At 48.2% G+C, this 25573-nt stretch overlaps 1 protein-coding gene across 4 annotated transcripts in view; it reads right to left on the minus strand.

Annotated features, from left to right (window-relative positions):
• The window catches only part of grid1b (glutamate receptor, ionotropic, delta 1b), a 584637-nt gene that overhangs the window by 20179 nt on the left and 538885 nt on the right, over positions 1 to 25573 (minus strand). For all 4 annotated transcript variants that reach the window (XM_084936979.1, XM_084936978.1, XM_084936981.1 and 1 more), the window contains 7 exons: positions 24860 to 24961; positions 22981 to 23103; positions 21955 to 22029; positions 21530 to 21869; positions 20775 to 20913; positions 10174 to 10369; positions 6193 to 6359 (listed from right to left, as the gene is read on the minus strand). In XM_084936979.1, the coding sequence (XP_084793105.1) occupies positions 6193 to 6359; positions 10174 to 10369; positions 20775 to 20913; positions 21530 to 21869; positions 21955 to 22029; positions 22981 to 23103; positions 24860 to 24961 (1142 nt within the window). The remainder of the gene's footprint in view (positions 1 to 6192; positions 6360 to 10173; positions 10370 to 20774; positions 20914 to 21529; positions 21870 to 21954; positions 22030 to 22980; positions 23104 to 24859; positions 24962 to 25573) is intronic.

Raw genomic sequence — 25573 nt, forward strand, 5'->3', positions numbered from 1 at the left:
TCTCTGCATGTAACTGTGAGGGAGACTCACACATGCTGGCTATCACCCCCAAACATCTTGTTAAGCTTTAATACAGGACGGTTATCCGCAGGCAGAGGAGGAAATCCCATCCATGCGCACTTTGATCCGGCTTACTGAGACTCACAGTAAAGCAGCTGCTAGAAAATGTGCGGCGGTCAGAATCACGTGGCTCTTTAAGCATTTCTGCTCAAAGGAAAAACTTTCCAGTGTGACATTAAAAACAAATGTGCACAAACGAGTTTTTCCCTGCTGCTCCTTCGCCCATCAAACATTGTTGTAACTGGACATCAGCTTTCTCTTGGAGCAGCTTCCTGCTGAGGGTCACCTCTCAGCCGGCTTCTTACAATGACCCGAGGCAGATTGAACTTGGATTCATCTGATTTACTATTGAACTGTGCAGCTGTTCCCTGGATTTCAATGGCTGTGCTGTGTTATCCTGTCCTGTGGTCGCTCTTCGGTGACAAAGCGGACAGTCTCAAAGCTTTAAAGAGAAACGGGATTAGCCGCTGCGTGAACACGACCTGAGAGGATGAGGAAGCAGAGAGCAAAGGATGAAGAAGACAAGACAGGAGGAGGCATAGTTGACATTTCATGGAGTCGGGCCCCGGGCGGCCCTCCCACGCTGCCTCTAACGCAGCCTGAAGAAGCCATTTCCCCTTTTCTGTGGCGATGAAGCACTCGCAGCACAGCGGTGCTGCTGCTAATGCTTTGTGTTAAAATCTCTATTAACGCTCACAGCGGCTGTTTGTGGCTTCCTGTTTGTCGCAGGATTACACAGAGAGTCACGGCAGCTCCCAAACTTCACGCGGTCAGTTCAGACGCTTTCAGAGCGGGTCCTCGGACTCCAGCTGCTTTCATTCCCCACGCCAAATCACAGAGCGTGCACACCTGGGAGGCAGGTGAGGAGTCCTGCTGCGACACAGACGAGAGGTTTCATTGAAGTCAGCCGGCGGTTGGACCTAACTCAGATTCTTTAATATGAATTAAGTCGTTCCCTGTGACACTCCCGGGTCTGTGACAGTTGGAGGGGAAACGTCTAACGGTTTGAATTCACCACCTGTCCGGCTGGCCTGTCCACTTTCATTTGCCGGTTAAATAAAGTTAAGAAAAGTCTGGAAGAAATCATCGTGAGCTCTGCTGTGCTTTGTGCTGCTACTGATCTAATACTTGACCCACCAGATGTGCTGGAAGCTCACAGCATGGATAATGTGGTTCGAGTTAGCAGTGGATGTTAACAAAGAGCCAAAACAGTTAAAGGAATGTGTTTAAATCCGAGTGCAGCATCGAGCCCGTTAAACTCCTGGGATATTGATCCGGTCAGTTAAGGAGCATGAGGTGATACCTGGACCTTCCAGAGTTTCCACAGGTAGTCCAACTCCTCCAGGGTGGCACATCGAGGTTCGCTGTGTCTCCCAGGACCGTCTCCAGAGCCTGGAGGAGACTCCAGGAGACGGCCAGTTACTGTAGGAGAGCTGAACAGGGCCCACCAAGAGGACTGGGATCTGCTCCTTTGTGCCGGAGCAGAGGAGGGATGGGCTCTTCTAATGCGTGCGAGCTGCAAACCTCCAGCAGGCCAGTGCAGAATGCTGAGATGTGGAACACTGTACACGTGAGACCAAAGGGTGATTTACAGCTGTCCAGCTGGAAGCTGCTGTGGATAATATTACCATCACTGCAACTCGATGACTGTTTACCTGAATCTGGAGGCAGCCGTCAGACACTGACTCAGGCTAACGAGGCTAACAGGCTACAAACAGCTGTTAGCTTCCAGGATCCACTGACGTCTGATTCAAGGAGCGAAAAACCATTTTCACACAGTGTAAAACCACAAGTCTCATACAGCAGGGTCAAAGGGCCTCTTGTGCATAAGGTTAGACACAAGCACTCTGGAATGAGGCTCTCGCACAGCGGGGAAAGGGCTTTGACCGCATGCGCACACACTCAGTGCTGCAGGGGAGGCGGAGCTTATTTGTGCTATAAAAACTTCAGATTGTTTCCTGAGTTGCGACCAATCATCCTTCACCGTCGACCTGGTTTTGTCTCAGCCTCTGTTTAACGTTTGGAGACAACTTCAAGGATAAATCTCGTCGTAGGTTTCATTAAAATCCTGGACCTGCAGACTCAGCGGCAGACGGGTGTTTTCTGTCCACCTGCTCCACTTTTACCTCAGTGTTAACGACCTGTTTCCTGGAATGACGTGTGAAGCTCTTAAACCCCACCAAAACTAGCTTCCTGTGTTTGGCGGCCACTTTGTCGACGTGGGTCGCCTCTTACATCAACTTCCTTCCTCTTCGTTCTCGGAGCCGATCGATACGAGACGGATGAGAAAGTTTTGAGTTTTCGGGGAGCTCTGTGTTAATTTCATGATGTAATAATGTGGAGATTTACTAAATGATCTACGAGGTGTTTAAACTCGCTCTGGGATCAATTTGCGTTTGGGGCTCTCGGCCTCGCTCGTTTCATCTGGAGGGAAGATTGAATTTCCTCAAAATTCGCAGCCCGTGTTGAGACATCTGCCTCGCAAAATCGAGTGAGTAATTAGCACGCGGCCTTCTGTTTACACATAATAATCCCATTTGCTTCACAACGCTGCCCTTAATACGGGCTCGTTTCATGTGAGCTTAATTGACTTTAGCGCCGAGCGCGGTTATTGATTTAATGGCGAGCAAAGTCTGCCTGCAGGAGGTGTTCCTCACCTCGCGCTGCAGCACTTCTCCAACTTTCAAACACCTGCACTCCTCCGTGAAGTTTCAGATTAGTCGGCGTGACACCGATTCATCCTCCAGTCAAAGTGTCGCCTCGTTAGCGTACGTTTAAAAGCAGCCTGCCGTAATTGGCTCAGACGGCGCCGCTGCGAGGACTCTTCACTCACATCGGAGGATTTACAGGAAGATAATGAAGCCTTAATGTCAGCAAAGGGGATCAAACTCCTGACAAAAGCCTCCAGCCTTCATCATTAACTCCTCCTCAGGCTCACATTCGCTGCACAAAACAAAAGCTTTTATTGAAAGCGCTGCCGCGCAGTCGCGCCTCCGACTGTCGTTTAAGGCTCAAACTCAGAGCAACGCCATCGCGCCCCGGCGATCGTGTTTACAGCCTCCGTGGAAACAGGAACATCATCGGAAAGCGAGAGAGCCCGTGTTTTCAGCACGTACGCGTTATCTGCTTCATGAACCCATATCTAGTTTAAATAAAGCTTCCTACACTGGCAGCGGTGAGCGTGGGCGCCGTGCACCTGGACTGATCAAACATGGAGAAACTGCAGATGTAACATTTACATCACAGCAGCTCAGATCTGCACTTTTTTATTGAAACAAGCACAGAAAAATGTTTGAGCCTCCCGGGATCAGGTCGGATGGGTCAGACATCGGAGCGGGCGTTCACATTTCCACGTGATGCAGTGTGGACATCGAACCTCAGGTGTCATCTGGACCAACGCCACGTGTTCTGCCCTCATGAACCTCTGTTTGGGCACCTCTTGATTTCTGTAATCCAACACCAATGGGGTGAGCATAATGTTCCCTAAAGTCAGTACACAAAGAGTAGTGTGTAGTTCCACCTTCCAACAAACTGCTGCATCCTCATAAACTTATAATTAATGTAATAAAACCTCCAGCAGCAGGTTTGTTGTTTATGGAAGCCGCCATATTCTCCGCCATATTTGAATGCAGTGACTGGACTCCGCCTTCTGACAGCCACTCCTGTGGCTGGAGACACACATGTGGAAGGAGAAGCTGGAGGCATTTGGAGGCGTATTTAAACTCTGGTATTAAAGATATGAAGGAGACGCCACCGAGCATCCTCTTCCTCCTCATTTACTCCCGATATTGTCACTGTTACTAACGTCAGCTGTCCGGACATGTGACGCTCACATGTCACATGTCACGTGTCCGGACAGCTGGCAACAACAACAGCTGGTTATAGGCTAACATTAATCCAGCTAACGTTAGGCTCACGTTATCACAATGTCAGCAGACCCATCAGATCATTCTCTCCCACCTGAACACGGGGAACACATTACTGCAGGAATTAGACCGCTCCACATCACAATGAAACACGTTTCAGTCGCTGTACAGCTGGACTGCACTCTGCACCTCGGACAGCCATTCACTGCGGCTCGGCCTGCTCGGGCAGATATTAGCCTGAACATCAGCTGTGAGCTGTTTTAACCCTTTAAAGCCCACCATAGCACCAAGTCTGCAGAGCTGATCTTTGTTACTTTTACCTGCTGTAGTGCCATCTTTGGGAGCATGTCAAGTTGTTATACATCAATACAACAGCTATATCCCAAATTTTAATAACATGCATGCATTAAGTCCATAGTAATTACATAAATTGCAAAAAAGTGCATAAACTACAAAATACTTTTAGTTTTTTTACTTGTGAAGTTTCAGATGTTGTCCCTCAAAACTGTAAAGGCAAAAAAGTTGCACAAAATAGTTTGCAAGCACAGGAAATTTACAGGAAAAACAAAAATAAATATTATTGTGCACAATTTGCACAAAAAACAGCATCAAAATAAACGATTTCCAACAGTGCAGTTTGAGTTCTGAGTCTCCCAGAAACTACACAGGAAGGCACAAAGTCAGACACGACTCCAGTAAACACCAGGAGACCTTTGAAGGGCCCTGTAGGGAAAAACACTACATTTCCCATGGAAAATGACATCACTTCCTGTTTTGGCAGGTAATAGCAGACACGTGATAGCTATGAACAGCTGATCGGATCTGCAACGCGTGTTTCTGGATTTTAATGTTTTTGTTGCTGCAGCGCTTTTTACACCATTAGTGGAAAGAAACAAGCTGAGTGCATGTTCTGTAAGTTCAACTCCTCCGGTTTCATACGCACCTCCACCCTGACTCCACCCTGATTCCTGCCACCTCCACCCTGACTCCTGCCACCTCCACCCTGACTCCACCCTGATTCCTGCCACCTCCACACTGACTCCTGCCACCTCCACCCTGACTCCACCCTGATTCCTGCCACCTCCACACTGACTCCTGCCACCTCCACCCTGACTCCACCCTGATTCCTGCCACCTCCACCCTGACCCCTGCCACCTCCACCCTGATTCCTGCCACCTCCACCCTGATTCCTGCCACCTCCATCCTGACCCCTGCCACCTCCACCCTGATTCCTGCCACCTCCAACCTGACTCCACCCTGACTCCTGCCACCTCCACCCTGACCCCTGCCACCTCCACCCTGACCCCTGCCACCTCCACCCTGATTCCTGCCACCTCCACCCTGACTCCACCCTGACTCCTGCCACCTCCACCCTGATTCCTGCCACCTCCACCCTGACCCCTGCCACCTCCACCCTGACTCCACCCTGACTCCTGCCACCTCCACCCTGACTCCTGCCACCTCCACCCTGACTCCTGCCACCTCCACCCTGACTCCTACCACCTCCACCCTGACTCCACCCTGACTCCTGCCACCTCCACCCTGATTCCTGCCACCTCCACCCTGACCCCTGCCACCTCCACCCTGACTCCACCCTGACTCCTGCCACCTCCACCCTGACTCCTGCCACCTCCACCCTGATTCCTGCCACCTCCACCCTGACTCCACCCTGACTCCTACCACCTCCACCCTGATTCCACCCTGACTCCTGCCACCTCCACCCTGACTCCACCCTGACTCCTACCACCTCCACCCTGACTCCACCCTGACTCCTACCACCTCCACCCTGATTCCACCCTGACTCCTGCCACCTCCACCCTGACTCCTGCCACCTCCACCCTGACTCCACCCTGACTCCTGCCACCTCCACCCTGACTCCTGCCACCTCCACCCTGATTCCTGCCACCTCCACCCTGACTCCTGCCACCTCCACCCTGACTCCAACCTGACTCCTACCACCTCCACCCTGATTCCACCCTGACTCCTGCCACCTCCACCCTGACTCCTGCCACCTCCACCCTGATTCCTGCCACCTCCACCCTGACTCCTACCACCTCCACCCTGACTCCTGCCACCTCCACCCTGACTCCACCCTGACTCCTACCACCTCCACCCTGATTCCACCCTGACTCCTACCACCTCCACCCTGATTCCACCCTGACTCCTACCACCTCCACCCTGACTCCTGCCAGGTAAAGTTCAGCTTGTCACAGGTGCAGTTTGGGAATAAGGAGGTTTCCCTCCTCGGCAACACGAGCTCACTTACTTCTGTGAGAAGAGGTCTCTGTAGGGGCTGCCGTGCTGCATGGCGATGCCGTAGCCTTTACTGCTCATGCTGCTTCCCGACACGGTGACGGTGCAGTCGTCATCCGTCAGGGCCACGTACTCCAGCACCGCCATGTCCCAGAGGAAGGCGTACGGACCCTTCTTTGCCTGCAGACACAGAGGGGGGGGGGGGGGGGGGGGACATGGTTATTTGATGGTTTATTATTCGTCATCATCAGCGACTCTCAAATGCCTCCACTGTTACTGGATTCAGACTTTTCTCCGGCGGCTTCATCCAGAGCAGAGCTAAACCTGAAGTCTGCAGCTGACCCGACGCTGTGCACAAGAACACAGACCGTATTTACCCTCAGATCCTGATTCAGTTCCACAGTGACTGTGTCACGTGTGGAAATGCACGCGGCGCCATGGATATTTATTAAAGTCGCTGCCGGCTGGTGTCATGACTGCACAGTCATAAATATTTGATAGTGCCTCAGATATCCACGCTTACAGACTTTTTCTTGGATATATTCTGTCTTGAATCCATTTTTTATGTTTGCATTTGTTTTCTTCACTTGTATATTTGAAATGTTGACATAGAAACAAATTAGCTTATAAATCCTGCAGTGTGATTTCCTCCCCTGCATGCATACATCTCTATAAATAACATTGTGCAGCTGCAGCTGCGCTCTGATGCGCTCTGTAAATGTGTCTAAGTCTCTTTGTGATGCTAAATACCTGCAGGAGTGTTAGTCAGGCTGGTGTGCTCCTCCCAGCTGGGTGAGGTGGTGACAGTAACACAGATACGGGAGCAGCAGCAGGTGGGGTTGAAGTGGATGAGGTTGTCTGTGTTTTTTTCACTGTGTCAGCAGATCTGCTGCATCTGCCTCCTTCAACCTGTTCGCTGTAACTGAAAACTGTGTGCGCTCCTCTTTCTCAGATCCTCCCCGCTGTTACAAACTAATGACGACGTCACGTCTGTCTGATGATCTGCTGCGCGCAGGTGCTGCTGTTAGCTCCGTCCTCTTATTTAAAGAGAGCGGGGAGGGAGGGGCTTCTCTCTCTGAGGAGATGAGGATGTGCACCGTGCTACGCTAGGAGAGGACACAGGGACAGCAGAGGAGACATTCCTCTGAATCAAAGGAGGATGAATCAGGGCACCAAGCACAGACAGACCCCCGACCTGCTCTCACAACCCCGAGCAGAGCTCACAGCTCGTCTGTATTCAGCCAGCGGGACAGCGAATGCTGAGAAGTGACGTCAGGATTTATCCGAAGACTCTCATCCATCCATCAGTTCCTTTTACAGGAAGGTTCAGTCTCCAGGCTGACTTACAGGAATCACGCTGCACAATGCATACAAAATATTCCAGGGTTTATTTTTCCAGCCTGATAATCCTGCAGAGACCAGAAACTTTCGCTGACCACACAAAGCTTACTGCTTCGTCTTAGCCAATCCCTGCACGCCCTCCCGACCCCGCCCTCTCACCGAGCTGTGGTGAAAGCAGGGCAGAGATTGGCCAGAAATAACACGATGTCACTGAGATCTGATGCATTTAAATGAGACAAACTTGTGCCAAAAAGTCGACTTCCTCCTCGATCGCTCTCTTAGTTTAAACATCAGAGCCTAGATCTGTTTCTTCAGTTAGGCCGAGGCGCTCATGACATGTTCGTCCCCAACGTCCCAAAATATACACGAGTTACTAAACACATGTATTTAAACATAATATTTCAGATTAATCAGTCTGGATTTTTACTATTCTCGGTTCCCGTCGACACTCTCCAGGTGTTTATCGTTGTTATTCGGAGGCCGACTCATCGAACGATTCTTCCTCCTCGGGTCAGACACGGTTTTCTGATTCGTACAAAGATACCTGCAGTAAAAAGCTTTCGCTCTACGGTGTGAACAACATGAAGAATTTGAACGTGGAAATTCATTCACGTCACAGTTACTGTAGTTTTATATCTGTCATCAGTTTTTATTCATGAGAAATGTTTGAGTTTCATTCAATCTAAGATTTAAGATGATTAGAGTTCATATTGCAGCACGAACACTCGGCTCACGCTGGTGCAGACATCCCAGCGAAGCGAGCGCTGAGTCTGCACATAACAGACAGTTTGGCAAAGAACCAGGTTTATATGTCTTTAGGCTCTTTGTTAGTAGCTGCTTATTTACAAACCACATCATTTGTTCCCATTTCTGTAGTTTATCTATGAAAAATGTCAAAGACAACTCAGTTTGACAGGAAAAAGTTAGTTTGTTTTTCCAGTTTTCCAGCTCAGATCCAGGATTTGACAAACAGGGACTGGATGGGAGCCAAAAACGCTCCAGATCATTCAGTCCCTGTGGTCACCTCAGTTCGTGGAAAGCTTCGGAGTCGACGCTGATCAAAGCTGAGGATGTCCTGGTTATGAAGAGTCATGTATGAGGTCGTCTTACAGTTTGCACTGGTGCCTAAAAGTCCTGTGACTGCAGCTTCTGGGAGGAAGCAGTCGACAATAGCAATAAAACTGATTAGAGTGTGTGTGTGTGTGTGTGTGTGTGTGTGTGTGTGTGTGTGTGTGTGTGTGTGTGTGTGTGTGTTTGACTGTGGGGAGAAACCGTCAAAGAATCTGTGGGGATGTTTATCATGCAAATGGCTGAATAATGGATGCGCTCGGAGACGATTTGTCTTTGACGCTAATTTGTCATCGGCTTTTTGGGAGATCTATGAGCACAACAGTGTAGAGCAAAGAAACACCACCTCTCACACACACACACACACACACACACACACACTAATTGGGATATTGTGAAACTGCTGTTGAAATTAAGTAATGGGTAAACAGAGGAGTGTCTTTGCATGCGGCCTGCTGGGAATAACGCAGGAGGAGCGTGTGCTTCTGTTTTCACCATTATTGATATGCGTGTAACAATATAACACACAAATGGTGTTCTTGGAGGAACGAGTGCTGCAGGCTTTACTGCAAAAAAAGGGGAAATAGCACGAAAGAGTTCAGCTGCTCAACCCTTCGTTAGAAAGGGGGAAACTTTGAGCACGACTTCCTGTTACTTTTACCTCGAGGCTGGGACTGCGCTCTGGAGAGGACGTGGACCCCTCCAATCTGAAGTTGCCCCTGATGAGAAGTGCAGATGTGAGTATACGTGTATCACCTCTGCTCGAGGGACGGACCCCGACTGCCATTTGTGCTTCTACCAAACAACAGGTCGGAGCACTCAGCCTTCCTCGGGCCACTGAGGGGAGAGTGTCCTATTAAGAGACTCCACTGTCCTGCAGTGAGACCTGCAGGGCTGTGACTGGGAGGAACAGCCTGTCAGATCTGAACCTGAGTGTTGGTCTGTTATTTGTCCATAACAAGCATCACAGCAAGCACGTGTGACACCAGCACAGCCCACTTTGTAATCCCTTCATCCGATCTGTGGCCTCTTTGGACACTCAGCAAAGAGAGGAGCTTTCAGCTTGAGTTAAAACAGGTGGGGTAGGATGCTGGGACCATCTGGATCTGGTCTCCTACAGAAACCGGGGACATTTGGTCCAGTTAGCAGCTACAGCTGCCCGTGGCACTATGGACCTGTCCATCAAAGAGGTAAATGTAACAGGAACGCCCCCTTATTTCCCACAGACCCACCTGTCTGGCTGGATAAGGATTTTTACAGGATACACTTCAGGTTATCCAGGTTTGTGTTTCCTCCCAGGCTCAAGCTGAGGAGATTTCACATGTCAGGTGAATATTGTAACTACTACAACAAGCCAGTGTTGAACACAGCTGTTCTCAGCTGCCTCAGATATTTGATCTGGGTTTTCACTGGATGCTGCTGGTGTTTGACCCCTGCTCTCCCACTAACTCTGCATGCTTCCACTGCACGTCAGTGATTTATGAGATATTTATTTTTGCTACATTTGCAGGCCAAACCATGGATGTTAGAACCAAACCTGATGATTTTACTCTATTATAATCACACACCAGCAACTCTGCGGTACCTTGCGTATTCCCTCTGATGGGCTGGACACGGAGTAATCCATGCCGTTGTTCTTGCTGATGGTCCTCCACAGCTCTGAGTAGGTGCTGTCCTGCTCCAGAGGGTTGGTGCCTTTGTTTCTGAAGTAGTCGTAGACCGCCGAGTCCCTCACAGTGCCGTAGTCCACGTCGATCTGCCTCGCCAGGTCCTGGAAAGACCTGGAGGACAGAAATGGAAGGGTTGTTGAAAAACAAACTAGGTGAAGGGAGGAGGTGAAGCACAGGTGAAGGACATTAGACTGGAGGAGGCTCATGTAGGTCCATCTGAGGCTCAGTGCACACGTCCAGTTTGCGGCCGTGACCTCAGTCATACAGCAGTCGGAGTCCAAAGTAATTACCAATCATGATCATTCACATGTTGTCATGTCATTGTATTGTTTGCTTATGTTCATCTCTTTATACCTTTCTAAAGTCTGTCTCTGTGTTTTCTTTCTACAGTGTGACAAATTAACTGGAAGTGTATGGATGTCTCCAGACGCCTGGTGTGACGGTGAACTGATTTCAGTGTTTTACAGGTTTGTGGAGACGTGGAGCCTGTGGACACTGAAGAGGTGGGAGACTGGTTTTAATCAAGGACACCCGCGAGAAGAGCTGATTCGTTCTTCCGTCGCCTTCAGGTGTCGCAGTTTCTGTCATTTTAATAAGAAAGTACAAACAGAGCTCCACATAGTTCAACGGGAACACAAAGACAATTTTAAATCTGTATCAGCAAACCTATGACAAAGAATTCAAATGTCTTCAGCTTGGAACGCTAAACTTCAGGATGAGGTCCAAAGAGATGTTGTTGCAAGTGAAGGAGGCCTAAAGACCTAAAAGACCTAAAAGACCACAGGATCCTTACAAGTCCTTACAAATGGAAATACAGAGTTTACAATGAGGTGCAAACCACTGGACTTACACCCAAGAACACAAAGACATCTGAGAGAAGCAGCCCAGGTCCAGACAGGTGGAACCAAGATCACCGTGTACCAGAATGATGGGACGAGAAAGGCATGGAGAAAGACAGAAAATCTCAGGATCTGAAGTTTACCACATCATCTGCCAAACATGGAGGAGGTAATATGACAGTATGGAGCCCAAACACGTCCCTGATGTCATATCACTGGTTTGCATCAGGTTGGGACCTTTGTAGTTTCTGCTTCACTTGGTAATTTCTTCTGTTTGTATTTATTTTTTTCTTGCCAACAGTAAACCTGCACATGAAGAAATGATAAGTAATAAATATGTTACAGAAAATGTTCTGGTCCCTCTTTACTGTCCCATGAGCTAAAAACAAATTATTGATGGGCAGATTGTAAATAACAACATGTCTATAGTAGATAGGTAATAGATAAACAATTAATTTACTGATTCAGTACAAAATATTGTGAAACATGAAAACGTTTTCCAAAGCCACCCAGTGGGCCAAACTGGAGTCTTTTCACGGCTGATTCCAGCCCCTGGGCCTTATGTTTGACATACCTGCTGTAAGCCAGTCGGTTTATTAATGTTTCCATCATAAGACTTCAAAGGGAGGCTCGGCTCGGTGCTGCAGCTAATCTAACGTGGTCCAAACTGAAACAGCTCGATGGCAGACGAGTGTTCGGAGGATTCCCCGCTAGGCTAAAAATACTTTACACACATTTTCTGCTCAGATACAGTTACACACTAATTTGTCTGTTTTTGCTTTGATAAAGTCTGTGAATCGATGTGTTTTGTTCTCTGGAGGAGTCGTCTCGCGCCAACAAGGCCTCGCGTTTATTTGTTCCTGCTGTGATTGACTCCATCGTGTTGGTTCTGTAATTATGTTTAAAAAGTAATGTGTGGAATAAACAGAGGTCAGCGTGGGTCATTGGTTGGACCCCTGCTCCTCCCTGCAGGCTGGGATCTGAGACTTCAGACCAAAGAGCGTTGTTTTAAACGAACCGAGAGGAAACTGCAGTCTGACGAGTGCGCTCGGTTAAAGTGCCGGCCTCTTCAGCGAGGGGTCAGTGTGTCACCCAGCCGGTGTAAAAGGTGATTTCTGACCTGTGGAGCTGGAGTTATTCCTGTATTTACACCTTCTTATTTTATGTACAAGTGGGCGGGAGTTTCACTTCCACTTGAAATCTGAGAAACATCCTTCCCTCGTCTGCAGCTTTGGTCCAGACGCCCAAAATGTTACTGTAAATCTGACATTTGTCACTTTCTGCTTGAATGTGTCATGTTCGTTCATATTCTTTTAATGTAGCTGATTTAATACGTTTTTGTTTTTAACATACAATCTGACTTAAATGAAATGCTCTTATTGTGAGTAATTTAAAGTAATTTGTTGAGCTCAACACAAAAATTTGCTTCAATTTTATTTATGTAGCACCAAATCACAACAACAGTCACCTCACAGTGCTCTCTATTGTAAGTTAGAGATCGTAACACAGAGAAAACCTCAACGATCAGACGGCCACCTGTGAACAAGCACTTTGGCGACAGCGGGAAGGAAGAACTCCGTTTTCACAGGAAGAAGCTCCGGCAGAAACAGGCTCAGGGAGGGAGATGGGACAAAGCCAGCCAACTCATAAGGACTCAGGACAAACGACCAATCAGACGGCAGTGACACTAAACTCCTGTTGCCCTGTTAGATGGACGTTGGTTAATTAATAAACTGGTAATCTGAATAAAGAAGTTTTATTTCAGCTTTAAGGCATTTTCTGCACTGACTTCATCTCTGAGGCCTCAGTATTGATGACAAAGTTGGAGATGAATCGATGGTTTTAAAATAAAAAGTCTTCTTTATGTTGTGAGTGTGTACTGACCGTTTGGCTTCAGCTTCACACAGCCTGTGGAAATGAAAGTAAATAAAGTCCTGCTGCACATATCAATAATAAATACTCATGAATGAAATGACCGGCGGGTGTGAGCATTCACTGTTGTTGGTTCTGGACTGAAGCAGACGCTGTCTGAGTGAAGGTGAAGTAAACTGAAAGGCAGTGAGTTTGATTCGCTGTGCGGTTCGAGACATTCGGCGTCAACGAGCTAAAAGGAAAACCTGACTTTGTTAAACGATATTTATCATTATTATATTTTACTTTCTGTTCCTCATAACTGTTAATGTCCTGATCTATATTTATAAACAGAGCCTGCTGAGTAGGGATGGGCATCGGTTCTGACATAAACGGTAGTAACCAGACCGAAAAGCAGCGCACATTTCGGTGCTTTATTTCGGTGCTTTTTTTTCCTGAGCTGTGATACACTTTAGATTCTAGCCAATCATTTTACCTTTCCGAGGATAGTAGGCGGGCCCAGGTACGTACGTTCTTTTAGAGCAGAGCTACAGATTAAAAACGCCCAAAGCGAAGCGGTCAAAGTCTGGCTGTACTTCACAGCAAAAGATGCAAACTCAGCAGCCTGCAACAAGTGCTTTAAGGTGAAACTGTGATACTGTCAAAGGAGGTAACACCTCGAATCTGATGAAACACCTGGCAACGCATAGCATTTTGTTAAAAGCCGAGAAATGCGCCGTATTTGATAGCTTGCTGCGAGACCTCACACCGAGCACATCTACTGCGGGTGTGGTGCCTGTTATCGACCTGGAGTTAGCAACATCCCCCAAAAACCCGAAGAGGAGAGTCCTGGCCCCTAGCCCTGCCAGTGTAGCAGAAATGATGAGGATGATGATGCAGCAGCAGCCGTTCTTCTCTGCGTGAGTAGCTTAATGTTGTTCGTGTGTAATTTACGTTGAGTAGGCTAACCACGTTAATACATTAATGCATGTAAGGTGAACTAGCAAACATCATCATAGCTACATGCGGCTGTCTTCTTGTTTGATGGCAGATGCTCCCTTCACCCTGGACAAAAAGGCTAAAATGACCAAAGAAAAAGTGGAAAACAGTTAAACATGAGAGGTTTTTGGATAAAGTTTGTGTTTTTTCCATTGTTTAAGCACTGCTTCCAGCCAAGAGTGATGCCATATATGCCCCATAGCTGCAGAAAAGGCTAACATTGTTATCTTTTTACAAAAAAACAGCTGAACATGAGAGGTTTTTGGACCAGTTTTGTGTTCTCCATTCTTTAAGCACCGTTTAAGCACCGGCACCGTTTCAAAAGTACCGGTTTGGTACTGGTATCGGATAAAACCTAAACGATACCCATCCCTACTGCTGAGCCTTTGAAATAATAAATCCTGCACAGACAAGCGTCATAAATCTGCGTCCACACGCGCAGCTGCAGCCGCGGGCTTGATGTTTGTCGCTCTGAGAGGAGACCGCTCTGTTGTCTGAGGAGATTTTAAAGGAAGTCTGCATCACGTGCAAATCTGCGAGAGTCAGTAAAAGCAACGTTTCAGCATTTAGGCGTCACGCTGTTCAATGAGCCGCCCTTCACGGAGTGACGCCGCCGGCCTGCTGGTGGAAATGTCAGCTGGGATTTGATTCTCGGGCGAGTAAAGACAGAAGAGGGCGGAGCTGAGCTGATATTAAACGGCTGTTTTGAACCTTCAGACAGGAAGTGAGAGATAACGCTCCGCACGCACCGACCAGATAAACGGCGACGTACCTGAGCTGTGCATTTGTGCCGAGCGTGTCACAAGTGTACTCGTGCATCCAGAGGGTGTGTGCGTGTGTGTGCGTGTGTGTGTGTGCGTGCAGTGAGGACAAGCTAAACTCCTAAACAGAGTGAGGCGCTGCAGGACGCCATGCTGCGTCAGATACTCTGATGGATGGAGCGATCTGAAGGGAGGAGGTCTCTGTTTGATGTTCACATGTAAAGAGTCTGTCAGTGGTCAGCACCGTCACCTGTACCTGTCCAGGTACAGGTGACAATAAAGGGCCATAAAGTTAAAGCTGCAGTTTGATCAAACGCTGATGGTATTTCTTTCTTTCCCCAAAGTCTCCGTTAAACGATTTCCTCTAATTGCATGAAATCTGCTGATTACAACGCTGATGACTTTTAATCAGCAAATTTATTTCTTCTGTGTTTCATTTGTGCACCTGACCTTCAGTACGTACATTTTATTTACATTCATTCTCACTTCAGGCGTAAAGTTTAAAACTAGAAAGAGTTTTGAAGCGTGTCTCTCTGCACCTGCTGTGTCGTTACTCACTGAAACACAAAATCATGTTTCCACTCGTCTGCACGGATCTTCAGAGACGATGCTCCCCTCCAGCTTTGTTTCCTTGCTCTTGAACTTCTGGAGTAGCTTTCAACTACTCGCAGTGCAGAAGAATCCAGATTCACTTTTTCTCTGACTGAAGTGAGCCGTTTTACTTCCTGTCTCTTTAAGGACCCCGCCCCTTCCTAAAAGCCCACTTTCTCATGATTGGCCAGTTTGCTGTGGCCTGCTGAGGGGCCGTCTTCGGTGTTGATGAGCTGCTGGAAGCCAGATGTGTTGTACGTGTGATGAAATGCACACACTTCCTGTCAGCACGATGGTTTAACTGGAAACTTTTACTTGACGTTGTATCAAAATCCTTTGAAATAAAAACTAGTTCAAATAAAAATCTGCTTCACTTCAAATTAGTAACGAGAGATTTCAAAGCAATGATTTCTCCAGTTGTCTAACAGCATTGTGCCACATTAAAGATGACTACAGCTCTCTAAACAATGATTTCAGGCAGGACTGGCTGTGAGTTAAAACTGAATTTTGGACTTTCAGGATTGATCTCCGGGATGCAAAGTGAAGGTCGGCCACTGTGAACACCCCGCAGTCCTCCTGGAAAGCCTTCAGACGTCCTGATTAGTGTTTCATCTTCAGTAGCCGTGGCAGCACGGACCCCCGTGTGATCGCCGCCTCGCTCCAGCAGCTAATCGCTGTTCTGATCTGATTGGCTCCGATCGAGCTCGTCCACCTCTGATTGTGTTGTTCGGCCGTGAATGCAGAGCAGCATTAATGGCCACTCCGGATGCCGAATGCTTTAAAGGGAAACAAAGCTGCTGAACAACAAGGGCTCGGAGGCCCGTTTGAGCCTCAGACTGCAGCAGTTGGGTCTTTGAACCTGAAACCCGGGCAGAGCCGCACACAGAGGCGCGACGATGGCTGATGACGATATAAAAAGAGGCTCGGACTTTGATGTCGGACCACTCGGGTTTTATCGAGGTGAAGACGACAACAAAAAAAGAGAGAAAAATGAAATATTGCTTTTGATCTGATGCCTGCGGCGCTGGGTGGGAGGCAAACACTCGCCAACGCCGTTGACACCACTCACGCTTCAGCACTCGAGTATTTTTGGGTTTCAGTGAGAAAAAAAAAAACACATCACTGCGGTACAAAGAGCCTGAGTGGAGGCCTCATACCTGACTCCACTCGGGTCACTGGGATGTCGATTTTTAAGCGATGTGCTAAAAACTTTGACACTTGAATGCTGAAAGTTACTAACTAGAAAAATTCTTTCGATTAATACGTAGACGACTAATTAACCACCTTTGACCTCAAAGCAACAAGTCTGAAGTCGGCCTGCAGAACGAAGCTGGGACCGAAAGAAAGCTTCAACAGATGACGTCACCGCGTACTGCACCTTCTTCTTCTGCAGTGTTTCTTTCAGGAATCTGCAGAGCTCGACCACGAGGAACATTCCCTCCCAACATGCACGGATCGAAATTCTCTTTGAAAATCAAGACGAGCTTTTTATTCGAGGCGTGGCTGAGTGGCGTGAGGTTAACGTCCTGGTACTCAGGATCTCGTCTGCTTTTATCTTCTCACTTGACTTGACTGGTCAGGTGATGGGAAAGAAAATCAGCACCTCCAGTTCGGAGGTGACGATTCTCAGCCTGAGCTCTCCGGGTCGGGGTGCTGATCCAGGGAGCTGAACGGGCTGAACGGTGAAGTCGTTGACTTAGCGGCCGGTCTGCGAGTTGGGGTGAAGAGTTTCTTTAGTTTCATCACACTCTGACAGATCCTGATACTAAAAAGTATTTAAAACATGAGGAAAGTTGTACTTTTGAATATGAAGAGCTGCTCCAGGCTTCTCTTTATGAACTCCAATTTTATTTAAATTTAAATCTGAATTGTGAAGCGAACGAGGTGAAATATCCTGGAGGATCAAAGTCAGGCGCAGACTGTTCAACACGCCGTGTCTGCTCAGGCAGGCGGATTTCTTCTGAGTGTGTGGCTCCTGTAAGCGGACACACTCCTGATCTATAAGCAGTCGCTGACCGATCCCATCTGTGCACATTTGCAGAAAAAAGTCTGAATCTGTTCATTTGATCAGTGAGACAAAGTCAAATATTTCCCACTTTTGCGACTCTTCTTGTTTTTCCAGGTTGTTTCTGGAAACGAGAGTTTCTGACCCTGTGACGGGTTCGTGTTTGCCTGTTTGTTCAAACAACACGACTCGCGGTGAGCCCTGCTCGCCTGGAACATTAAATTACCATCAGTCGGTTCGCTGCGATGAAGGGGGTCAGCATTATCTGTCCAGCTTAAAAGCTGCTCATTAGATGTCTGCAGGAAATTTATTGAGCTGTGCAAAAGTTCTCAGAAAGGTTAAAGAGGCCGAGCAGAAGTTTGAGGAGGTGGAAATCGTTGTTATCACTCAGAGCAGCTTTTTTCCTTTTGGTCATGAAACAAAGACTTCAGTGAATTTTGGTGATGCTCTGTGAACTCAGGAGAGTTTATTTCTGTATTTTTGATGTTTGTTTTCTTCACAGATCAGAGTTCAGAGTGTGTGCTGAACTCTGCAGCTCAATTCAGCTGAAGCGAAGAAAGTGCCAGAGATGCCACAAACTGCAGTTCCTCGAATGTCCACTGGAGGCTCACTCCAGCCCTGAGTCTGTTTTGTTCTCTGTGGTTAATTTTTTCCATGACTCACCTGTTTAAACTGTATTAAAGCCTAAAGTTGGCATCATTAGGGGCGTGGCCTCAGAGCAGACCAAGGACACGCTGGAGGAGGCGGCTCAGGACCAAGACCTGGTCCCGGATGAGCTGAAGACAATGCTCAAACTCCAGTGGGTTTCCAAACTGACCCGTGTGAGTCAGTGGTCTCCTTCATGCTTTGAAGCTTTTACTGCGGTTTCCTGTTGAACAGCAGGTTTCTTCCTTTTTTTAATTTCCTGCCTCATATTTGGTGAACGTGACGGACGAGTTACTCGATCAGCTCGAGCTCCCGTGTTCGCCCAGAGGAGTCCGCAGATATCGTTGCATTTCTTGCGTAACACACTTCACAAACCAAACTGAGTGTTTTTTTAGTGCTGAGGATTTAAGTATTTATGCAAATCACACGTGAACTTTCAACATCCCCAAACTTTCCCTCTCCTCGGCTTTTGGACGAGTTGCAAAATCCGCCAGCGAGGTCAGCGCGTTCTTCGTCAACAGCGAGAGTGTTAAATGTGAAAAAGACTGAAGCAGCGAGGCAGCCGGCGCTGGTTAGACGGGCTTTTTTTTGCAGTGCATTAAATACTTGAACTCAGCCGCTGCAGCGTGGCTTCTTCATGAAGAAATATTCAACCCGAGAGCCGTTTCAGCAGCGCAGGCGAGCCTCTCAATCCATCCGCAGATCAGCTGCACCTTCACACCCTCCTCCTCTCTCGGCGTTTGTTAAATCAGAGAGCAGCCCGTCTCTGGCCTCCCACAGCACTGATTTAAATCATCAGTTTCTTTAGTTCCCTCCTTAAGGTTAAGAATCGGCGGGAGAAGCTCCCGAGGTCGGCCGAGCAATTAACACGGTGCTGCAGAGGAGCGGCGGCCGCGTTCAGCCGAGTCAGGCGCCTCTTTAAGAGCCGAGCTTCCCGTGGACGGAAAAACGCTGTGCTCACTGCTAATTAGCCGCCGCAGAGCCCGACGAGGTCACTCAGTTACAATTTTACAGAACTCGTCTTTAGATGTTATAATTTATTCAGCAGAAATTCCAATGTGTTTATCAGCGTAATGAGGAAACAGCTTTAATTAAGTATCCACAAATTTGCTTAATGTCTGGTCTCTGTTTTTAAAACCGTTACATGCCCACGGCTTCTTTGTGGCGGGAAAAGACGATTAAAACACGGCTGGTAAACACAGTGGGACTCCCGCCTCGCAAGACCCGTGTGGAGACTGCGGTGACGGCTCCACGCCACATCAGCTCACAGAGACTGTATTTAAAAGATGGACAGAGCCATGTGACATCACTCCTGTTTTCTGTTTTATACCTGCACAGTTGGTTTCGTTGTACATGTTCAGTACAATAAAAGTCTATTCTATTCTACTCTATTCTATTCTATTTGAAACTGTATGTCACAAATGAGGAGCAGATGAAGAAAGTGAAGAAGCAGTCTGCGGTCGAGCTAAGCCTGTGTGTGCATGTGGTCTTATAGTGGTAAATGGTTAACAGGCTGCTAGTTACAGCTTTTCTCTCTAAGTGTGCTTTTTGTTACTGGTGTGCCTTCTTCAACCAATCACGCACGAGCCCATAACGGCCTCGTCTAACATCGTGCACGCACTCACACTCCGATGGACGCAGCATGCAGACTGCAGTAGATGGGCATTGAACCACCGACCTTCTGACTGCTGTAGCTCACGAACCACAGTTGCTCACTAACTTTCAAAAGATTGCAGCAATTAGTTGTTCTGCAACGCACGAATCCCCGACCCAGCAATCAATCAATACGAGCAGATCCACAGCGCTACGATGTCCCTGCGTCGAGGCAGGATTCTGACTTAGAGGCGTTCAGTCATAATCCCGCAGATGTTAGCTTTGGATGGGAGGTTTCTGTCCTGTGCAGTAAAGCAGTGGTGTGGACAGTGTCTGATACTCGGATTCACTCTGTGGGTTTTGTTGAATCAGGACGTACCGTTGCAGGAACAGCTGCAGCTGCAAGTCTCTAAAACCCTGAACCCTATAAATGCACTCTTACTGGACAGAGCTCAGCCTGACCTCTGAGATCATAAAGACTGAACGAACTTCCTCCAGCTGCAGAGTCCTCGCTCCCTATGTATCGTCTGAGCGCTGATCCCGACAAAGTGCTGCTGCTTCACAGAGTCCGAGACTCGGAGAACCGGACACACAGAACTTTTTGCTCTCATGTGTCGCTTTCTACAGTTTGGGTTTTAGTTATAGTTTCATTTTTGCTTGAGACCCAGAAACTTGTGGTTGAGTTGGAGTTTGTTTCCCTGGATCTGGATTGGCTCCACCTCTGCTAACATCTGGCTGTAATCTGCTCAGAACGCTTGGAACAATCCTGCTAACAACCAGACAACGAAAAAATTCACATAACGTCACTGGTGGAGATGAAAAACATCAAGATCCAAAGTGTTGATGAAAATCTTTTTTACAGTCATGTAAAGCGACGGGAGAAATCGGCGCTCCGAGGAAGAGCTCGAACCTGTGAGCCAGCGTGCCGTCCACCAGGATTGTTTCATTAACATTAGCTCAGGTCATTTCTTCCGTCCCTGATGTCTGAGCTCGCGGTGCTTTAGGAGCAGGTCAGCGTCACCGACCCCGGCAGGAAGTGCAGATTGTGGCAGAGCGTGTGATTGGCTGATGGAAGAAACCCATCGCTGTGGCAGGATGCTGTGCGTGTCTGCTCGGAGCGCGCGAATGAAAGATGTATGTTTACAAAGTCGGGAGCTGCAGACAAACACGCTCAGCAAGCTGTTCATGTCAGGGCGAGTGTGTGTGTGTGTGTGTGTGTGTGTGAACCTCACCGTATAGCGTGATCCATGCGTGACACGGTGAGGTACGCCGCCAGGTTGGCGGTGTACGATGAACAAACTATGAGCGTGAAGAGCCACCAGCTGCCCATGACGATCCTCAGAGCGACTGATCCCACCACACCGTCCCCACCTGCGCACACACACACACACACACACACACACAGAGGTCGTTATTCAGACGTCGGCATTTTCGAGTGTCGAGTGCCCATTTTTAGATTTGTGCTGGAGTGGGCGTCAGACCTGCGACCTCTCAGTTGCTCTCGGCAACCAGGAGCCCGCCTGCCACCTGATCCAACCGGCAGGTGAGAGCGGTGCTTCATCACGGCGTCTAATCACACACTGTTAGGCCTAAAAGGTTTCCCAGGAAACCTGCCAGCCCATAATAGATGCAGCTGGATGCATCTGCAGGGAAAGTGTGTGTGTGTGTGTGTGTGACTGCACTGTTTTACGTCCACACTGAGGACATTTCAGGGGCAGAGGTGACGTTTAGAAACAACAGAAGATTTTGGAGCGAGAGGAAGTTTTTTTCTGTTACAGAATTCTTGGAAAGTGTTCACAGAGAACTTTTTGGAAAGTCATGACATTTAAAACACTGAGGACAAAGTCACAGTCAAGCAGTCGATGATTTCCTGATGACTGCTCAAATTCCTGAAAGAGGCTTTTTATGGAAAAATCGAACACGGGAACGCCTGCCTGCTCCGAATCGTCCCTGACAGCGTTTCTCTCCATGTCACCTTTTCGCTCACCTTGCTGCACGAACGCTCCGTAAACGATCCAGATGGCGCTGTGCAGGGTGCCCGACCCCGCTCCGTTAGCCGGCTGACCGGGAGGTGCATTCTGGGACGAGGAGCGCAGCGCCTGCAGTCTGTTGAGGAGGAATATGAGCACTCCCACCACGGGGATTGCGGCGGCGATGCAGGCCCAGACGGCGAGGTCGAAGGGCGCGAACAGAGAGAAGATGTTGATCTTCTCTTCGGGCTTTCGGAGCAGGATGCCGACGCTGTAGTCCAGGTAGCGCTTGCTGAAATCGACCACGTTCTCCCGTTCTGGCGTGATGGTGATGGCGGACACCGCCAGGTCCGCTCTCTGCAGGGCGAGGGAGAGGAAGGGTTTTTGTTCACGCTCCAAAGTGACCGAGTGTAAGAGAACAGAAAGGTGGTGCAGGCCCTACCTTGTTGATTAGATCACCAATCATGCCGTTCCACGAGCCGTTGGGAAGCCGACTTCCATATTTACTGTCCGCTACCTGAGAGGAAGGAGAAGAAGAAAATCAGCGAGTTTATTCCAACGTCTCAGAAGCTCGTTTATATCGCCCGAAAACAGAAGCCTCTCCTCTGCAGATGATCTGTCAGCTGTTTGACAGCTGCTCTGTCAAGAATCTTTGAGATAACAGGAAAGTTGGAGATTATAATCAAACTATTTCTAAACTCCTTCTTTGTTCAGCCAAAGGTCACAGAAGGTCATGAGCATAACAAAGCATATCACCCTATCAGAGCACTTCGCTCTCGCTCTGCAGGCCTACTTGTTGTTCCTAGAGTATTTAAAAGTAGAATGGGAAGCAGAGCCTTCAGTTTTCAGGCCCCTCTTCTGTGGAACCAGCTTCCAGTTTGGATTCAGGAGACAGACACTATCTCTACTTTTAAGATTAGGCTTCAAACTTTCCTTTTTGCTAAAGCATATAGTTAGGGCTGGACCAGGTGACCCTGAATCCTCCCTTAGTTATGCTGCAATAGACGTAGGCTGCCGGGGATTCCCATGATGCACTGGGTGTTTCTTCTTCACTCACTATGTATTAATAGACCTCTCTGCACTGAATCATACTTGTTATTAATCTCTGTCTCTCTTCCACAGCATGTCTTTATCCTGTCTTCCTTCTCTCACCCCAACCAATCACAGCAGATGGCCCCGCCCCTCCCTGAGCCTGGTTCTGCTGGAGGTTTCTTCCTGTTAAAAGGGAGTTTTTCCTTCCCACTGTCGCCAAAGTGCTGCTCATAGGGGGTCATATGATTGTTGTTTTTTTTTCTCTGTGTGTATTATTGTAGGGTCGACCTTACAATATAAAGCTCCTTGAGGCGACTGTTGTTGTGATTTGGTGCTGAATAAATGAAATTAAACGGTATTTTAAATGGTGAGATTGGAGCTGAGGTGAAGCTGAGTTAGTGCTCAAACCAAATGACAGACTGCTGGTCAGCCCCACCTGGTAGATCTCGTATTTGAAGCCCAGGATCTTGGCGAGGGCGTCCAGGACGTCGATGGAGAAGCCTTTATATCTCTTCGGCTGCCCGAGGATGTTCTCCGCCACCATGACAAAAGGATCCTCCTGCAGTGAGAAAGAGCAGCGAAGAAAAGGGCCGAGTGATGCTGCGCGTTCAACAAACTGCAGCTCTGAGCAAAAACACCGAGAAACAAAGAGAGCGAGATCAACTTTTGTCAGCCTTTAGGAGGAGAGCGCACAAACGGTGAAAACTCTCCAGCTGAGTTTGACTAGCTGAAAGTTTCATTTCATGCATCTTAGAAATGGACCTAAAAAATGCAAAAATACCCCAAAGCTGAAGTTATACTCGGTTTCAGCTGCACTAAAGAGAAAATCTGCTTTGGAAGCCCAGACTGAATATTCACAACAGGGCGATGTGACGCCGCCTTTAATGTGCTGCAACAAGACAACGTTTCTCTTTCTGTTCAAAGCTTTTCAGCCGTTCGAGCTCAGATATTAAACAGAATCATCTGGATTCATTTTGATGTTTTTTAGGCTGCACCAGGTGTCTGCAGGAGAGGACGTGTTCACAGGTAGTATAACTGCACGTTTAGCTATGATGCTAATACAGGGAAGGTGACACAATCTACAGTTATTCCCAGAAAGGCGTCGTCCCTTCATCATATTTAATAATCAGGGACTGCGGGGGCTGTTCCCACAGGCCACCCTGAGAGGCTCGCTTTGACTCTGAGCAGAGCCTAAAACAACAGTGTGCTCAGGATAAAGAAGGTTCACAGAGGTACATGTTGTGTTTCTCCGTAGAGAAGCACGGGTGCCGAGTGTGGTGGTTAAAGTGTTGAGTGCAGGTTTCCGGCAGCCTGAGACCTGAAGTGTTGCAGCTGCAGTGGATGAATGGCAGGGTAAAGGTATTAGTCTCGCTCGGTTAGACCTGCGTCTCCACGCCGCTGTGCCGGCACAAGAGGAAGTGCTGGAGGAAGCTGCTGCTGGTGTTTCTAATCACAGCGACCGGAGGAGCTGCTTAGACCGAGAAACACGAGCGAGCGCGGAGACTCGAAGCTGATCAAACACGAAACCTAAAAACATACAAAGCAGTTTTTCTATTGACTGAGAGCTTTCTGTGGATTCTCTGGGGTTTATTTTGTGCTGTTATTTTTGAGATGCAGTTGAACCGACGCTTAAAGGACTGAACTGAAAATGCTGTAATAACAACAAGTACAACAACTCTGGAGTGGACCTATCCATCGTAACGCAAGCAGCACGGATGTAAACACGGAGCTGCGATGCTTCACTGTTTATGCTGTTGATTTACTCGCCATGCAGCGCCCGCCCTCCTCTGGATCGCACGCTCCTGGAGCTGCAGGGAGCATCAGTGAATGCTAACAAGAGATATTCAGCTACTGCAGATCTTTATCATGCACAAAGCATCTGAGCACCAAACCTCGGATTCCAACAAATCACTTATATCTCATCTGACCGAGGACACCAAACACTGCTGAAGGAAGGGACGTCTGAAATACCCCGATTACCCCGATTACTCTGATTACCCCGATTACCCTGATTACCCCGATTACTCTGATTACCCCGATTACCCCGATTACTCTGATTACCCCGATTTCCCCGATTACCCCGATTACCCTGATTACCCCGATTACTCTGATTACCCCGATTACTCTGCTGTCACCGGGACCCTTAAACCTGCTTCTTTCTAATGATCAAAGGACCACTCCTCTGCTTACAATAAGAAGACTATGAGGAAATGAAAAGTCTTGACCTTTGACCTCATGTTTTCTGATCAGCTTATGCTCTCCTTTCTTACAGGAAGATAGATCGACTGATTGTGTCCACGATAGCGTCCACTTACCAGTAACGTGACCACTTTGACCGTGACTCCCTGCATGCCGTTCTCTATCCGGCTCTCCTTCAGGCTGCCGTTCAGGCCGTGAACCGAGTCCCACGTGGCGAGCTGCGGGGCAACAGGAGACAGACTGTAAACAAACAATGTACAGTGGAGACATCAGCCGCAGCACACTGAGATGCAATCGGTTTGTGTGTCCGCGTGCGAGCAGCCCTCCCGGGGAACAAAGCGCGGTGGAAACATCATGCCGAGCCCAAACGCTGCCCGGCTCACAGGCTGCAATTTTACCATTTACTCCTCGGCCTCATCAGGTTTCAGAGCGCCGCTGCGAATTAGACGGAGACAATGAGGCCAAAAAATGTATTAAATAAATCAAAATAAGAGCCTGCCAGAAAACCACTCCGGTGTGGCTTCATTCTGCACATTTTCAGCCACACACAAAACCAACCTGACCTAATTAGGTCCACAGCCCCCCTAAAAACCTCCCGCCAGCTCCAGCAGAGCCTCTCAGAGAGCATCACGAGTTCATCGAGCACACTCACACATCACGGCTCACTTAAATGAAGTCCTCTTACAGATTCTTCCCTTTGAAGCTTAACAATGAAAATGAAGTGCGTTAATACGAGCATCCCATAATAGCTTCAATGTAATTCTCTATGCCTGCATAAAGTAATCTAATTACAGCAACACCTTCTTTTAAGTACATTTAAAAAATATAAA

The sequence above is a fragment of the Perissodus microlepis genome, chromosome 8, assembly GCF_051167445.1.
Source record: "Perissodus microlepis isolate ML-2025 ecotype Zambia chromosome 8, ASM5116744v1, whole genome shotgun sequence".
Classification (NCBI taxonomy): Eukaryota; Metazoa; Chordata; class Actinopteri; order Cichliformes; family Cichlidae; genus Perissodus; species Perissodus microlepis.